The following is a 4543-nucleotide window of genomic DNA, read 5'->3' on the forward strand; positions in this document are numbered from 1 at the left end:
GGAGCATGAACAAAAGAAACACAATGGGGCAACCGTACACAGAAAGGAACGCAAAAGGCCAAGACATAATTGTTGAAGAGGAAGTGAAAACTAAAATAGCAAGTGCTTCACCCAAATCCTCTGCTGAAGAATCATTACCCAAGTCCAAAGGGGGAAAACTACAACAGTCCAGAAAATCAGGAAGTAATAATATGAAAACTATAAAGAAAAAGTCATCCATTTTGTATAACATGAGAAAATGTCTTTATGGAAGTTAAGGAAATCAGGTGGATGACTCCACATATTTAAAGCAACAATTAAGTTGCAAACACCAGAATGCAATCTTTAAATTTTTAATAAAGCTAATGTCACTTAAATTCAAATCAACAAAAGTTGAATTTTACTGAGTTGTTCTGTCTTGAGATTAACTTGCTGTCATAAACACTTCTGATTGTGGACGATAAAGGCAAAGAAAATCAGGGAAAGTGAGTTGGGAAGTCTCAATCTGCCTGCTCTTTTACAAAAAATCACCAGTTAACCTTTGATGATCAAAGAGTTTGACAGAAGAAAAGAAGTATGATGATATGAATACTATCACAACTTCACAATCTAGAAAGCATAAACTCAAAAACATGCACTATATCGGATGTTTTCATAACTACTGACAGAAAAATCAGAAATTGTTCACTATGTAATAGACATGCCCCCCACAAATATCTGATTTTTCAGCCACATGTACCATTACTGCAAAAACTCTATTTGAACATTCTAGAATAAGCTTTTTTCTCTAGATCACGTCTATCAGCAACCTGTATCCAAAAACAGCAATCAGAATAAATTTAATAAATCATATTGAAATAAATGGCATGTAAAATGATAAAAGAAAACAAAAGGTAAAATGACGGACCTTCCTCCTGGCAGTGGCATACTCTTTTTTAATCCCTCCTGCAGAACATAGCAGCAAGTGGATTAAGCTTTATTAGAAATACCATATAGGTTAATTTCACAACGCCAGTAAACTTTAAATATCAAAGAGTCAGGGTCTAATGATTAATAGGATCTCTATATGTTCACTTCTGTTTCACGTTATAATACAACATCAAAAATCATAATTTTTTAAAGTAAACATTAATTCCATTCACACCGATATTTTGTTTCTTTTCCAAGAGACTTCAGAATTCAGACTCAAGTGATTGCGGAAAACGTGATTTAGGGGATCCATTTGCCCAAACAGGATGATTTTATAATACTGAAAACTGAAAGGGACTAAAGACAAACATCATGAAATGGAAAGAGTAATTTATTGGGCAGAATAAATACTACACTATGATCTCATTTTAGCATTGTATCGTATTATCGTGGACAACTTCAACCCTGGTAAGACAAAACTATGGTCCTAACTGAGAAAAATCTCCTCAGTCCAAACAACTTCATCAAGAACCCAGGATATTTGCTCCTCAACAATATCTTCCCCAGTGAAGAAAAAGAAATCCATTGATTTAAGAAAAGAAATTTCTACAAAGCATGTATAACATGAGCTCAAGCCAGGAATGAAAATAAAAACTCAGAATTTAAATAGACAACTACCATCATTCGGCTCCAACTCTAACGCTTTCTTGAAACTTTCAACAGCAGCATCTAGGTCGTTGAGTAACATATATGCCTGAGATTAAGCAAACAAAACATAAACAACAAATTACCAGAATACATGACAATGGTTCAGTTCGCAAAGTACATGAACGATGTATCCCCTATGTAGTTGGTACTTAAAGGTATAACAATTCACATAAGCAAACAGAACAAGGACGCACACACAGTTCACTTCAGACACCTAAAGGCTTAGGTCTAATCAAAATTAGCATAAAATAAAACACAAATATAGGAAGTAGGAAGCACCATCATAAATTCAAAAGTACAATGACAGATTATATCAGTTTACAGAGCATACAATTCAGTAGCCAGTATCAAGCACTTCCATCATCATCCTATTTTCTTCATAGGAAGATATCAACTAACCTGGCCTTTGCGAAACAGAGCTTTCGCATTATCTCCATCATGCATCGCAAAGTCTGAATCCAGTAAAGCTCCTTGTAGATCACCTAATTTCAATTTACAAGCCTAAAAATTCAAACAAAAGTACTCTGGTCATTAGTGTAAGATACCTGATTAAAGAAACTAATATACAACAACAAAAAAAGCTGAAAGGCTTCCATTATGATTCTAGCAGACCAAGTCATAGGTAAGAAATAATTAAAACACATTTTCATGGTTACATCTATTATTATTATCTCCATTCCCTTATCCTCCCCAATCTGAATCTGATCCTGACTTCCTGAGAGTAAGTTTTCAGGTAAAAACACATGCATGATCCTAATAAAACAATCATTCATAGGTGGTGGTCTGATCCATAAGTTAACAATCAATCATCAAATCAGCTTGTTATAATTGAATATACATCATTAGTGATTCCCTAAAAGTATAATAACACAAATGCTAGAGATATACATCATTAATCATTGCCGAGCCTCTACCTAAACAACTAGAGCTTTTTGCATAGCTGGTCCTTGACAATAAACAATAATGTTTTAGCCTTAGCAACTGATGGCAGAAGAGTTGATTACTTACAGAACTGTTGGTAAAGATTTGAGATTTTGTCTTCCTTAAGGCAGCGCTATTCTCTGCTAAGTCAGAAAAGAGAAAAAGAATGAAGATGTGAGATAATAAAGAAGAAGCAAAGCAGTAACCAATGTAGTCCATCAAGAAAGCAAGAAACTAACGAGGTTGACCTTGGTCAATGTCCTCCTTCTCCCAACACACATCCAAATAGCGCAAAGCTTTTCGATACTTTCTGAGAGCCATCTTATAATCTTGCTTCTGTTTTGTGAGAAACAAGCAAATAAGACTCAAACATTGGAGTTCAATTTCTATGCAATATCAGTATAAAAAATATTATACACTGAGTGATCAGCTAACAATGTAGAGTGCATAGACTATTTTCTAAAAACAATTTGTGGTTGGATGACAATGTTAAGTGCATAGTGTATTTTATCAAAACATTGCACTATAATACAATACTATATAACAAAATGTACAATCATAATAACAAAAAAGCTTTAACCTTATACTGCTCATTCCCAAGGGTTTTGATAGCGTCCACGGCACTCATCCACCAAGAAAGTTCATCGGGTTTGACATCGAGATCAGCGGGCCAATCAGGATAGGTGTCACCATCCTTAAAGAAGTTAACAACTCCATCATCTTCCCCTTCAGCAATTTCCCCACAATTAACTATCACAACATCCTGAGTGGGACGGTCGTTTTCCCCGGTAACAACATGTTCCGCGGAACGAACGATGCCCATCCCTTTCAGAACCTTACCGAACACGACGTGCTTTCCGTCCAAGTGAGGGGTGCGGGTGGTGGTGATGAAGAACTGGGAGCCGTTGGTGTTGGGTCCCGCATTGGCCATGGAGAGCATCCCCTTCCTCTCGTGCTTCACCTCCAAGTTTTCATCCTCGAACTTGGCGCCGTAGATTGATTCACCGCCGGTTCCGTCCCCGGCGGAGATGTCGCCGCCCTGGATCATGAAACCTTTGATCACGCGGTGGAAACACACGCCCTGCATTAAACAAAGATGACAAATCTTAGAATGTGGATTTTGGACCTAACTCAACCCTACAAAACCAGCTTGTAGAATTAATGAATGACTTTGTAGTGGAGGGGGACGCCGGTGTTGGGACCGATGCCCTTTTCGCCGGTGCAGAGGGCGCGGAAATTCTCGGCAGTTTTGGGAACGACGTCGTGGAAGAGCTCCACAACGATCCGGCCTTCTAACTCGCCGCCGATGCTGACGTCGAGGAAGCATCTAGGGTTCACCATTTTGGGAAGGCGGAGAGAGACTGAAGAGAATTGAAAGAAGAGGAAGTTGAAGAGAAATGAAAAAAAGAGGAAGAAGCAGGTGAGTTTGGACTCTGGAGTGCAAAACCCTAATCCCGCTTTCTAATTTCAAACTCCTTTATTTTCGTGCCGCCAGCGACAAAACCGCTACGGTTAGTCGACACACGTGTCACTGATCGCGCCTTTTCTTTTTCCTTTGTCTGCACTAGAACTAGAATACGAATAAACAAAATACTTTGGTTAAATCAATCACACAGTTTAATGTTTATCCACACGTTTTAAATTATTGTTTAAATTATTTTAAAAATTAATAAATTTTTATATAATAATTTATAATTTGATGATTATAAAAAAAATATGTTATCAATGCATAATTTTTTATCGATATATAATTATTAATTAAAAAGAAAAATATATAATAAATGAGGTAAAAAGTAATTAAGTAAAAAAAAGAGATGATAAGTTTCATTAATTTTAATGGTAATTTGAAAAAATTAATACAAATTACTAATAAATTTCATATTATTTCCTCTAGATTGAAATATAAACAAAATACTTTGATAATTTCAATAAAGAAAATAACTTAGTAAATTTTCTAACATAACCTTTACATTAAATGCATTGGACAAAAAAATATTGTTGAAAATAAAACTATGATTAAACGAAG

General features: G+C 35.8%; 1 protein-coding gene across 1 annotated transcript; it reads right to left on the reverse strand.

Annotated features, from left to right (window-relative positions):
* Positions 1-372: 372 nt before the first annotated feature.
* On the reverse strand, positions 373-3985 carry LOC114412368 (peptidyl-prolyl cis-trans isomerase CYP40-like). Its single transcript, XM_028376225.1, has 8 exons — positions 3688-3985; positions 3098-3598; positions 2766-2853; positions 2605-2657; positions 1996-2097; positions 1567-1642; positions 887-924; positions 373-788 (listed from the first exon to the last, which is right to left on the reverse strand). Exons 1-8 carry the CDS (start codon positions 3856-3858, stop codon positions 735-737), a joined length of 1083 nt encoding a protein of 360 aa, XP_028232026.1. The 5' UTR covers positions 3859-3985; the 3' UTR covers positions 373-734.
* Between the last annotated feature and the right edge of the window lie 558 nt (positions 3986-4543).

Source organism: Glycine soja, chromosome 5, assembly GCF_004193775.1.
Source record: "Glycine soja cultivar W05 chromosome 5, ASM419377v2, whole genome shotgun sequence".
NCBI classification, from domain to species: domain Eukaryota; kingdom Viridiplantae; phylum Streptophyta; class Magnoliopsida; order Fabales; family Fabaceae; genus Glycine; species Glycine soja.

Excerpts from the sequence above, each read along its gene's own strand:
- LOC114412368 (XM_028376225.1), bottom strand. The coding sequence starts at position 3,858 with ATGGTGAACCCTAGATGCTTCCTCGACGTCAGCATCGGCGGCGAGTTA. Across the intron at positions 3,599-3,687 it reads GCGTCCCCCTCCACTACAAA|GGCGTGTGTTTCCACCGCGT; the intron begins GTCATTCATTAA and ends TGTTTAATGCAG. Across the intron at positions 2,098-2,604 it reads AAATCTTTACCAACAGTTCT|GCTTGTAAATTGAAATTAGG; the intron begins GTAAGTAATCAA and ends TTGAATTTTTAG.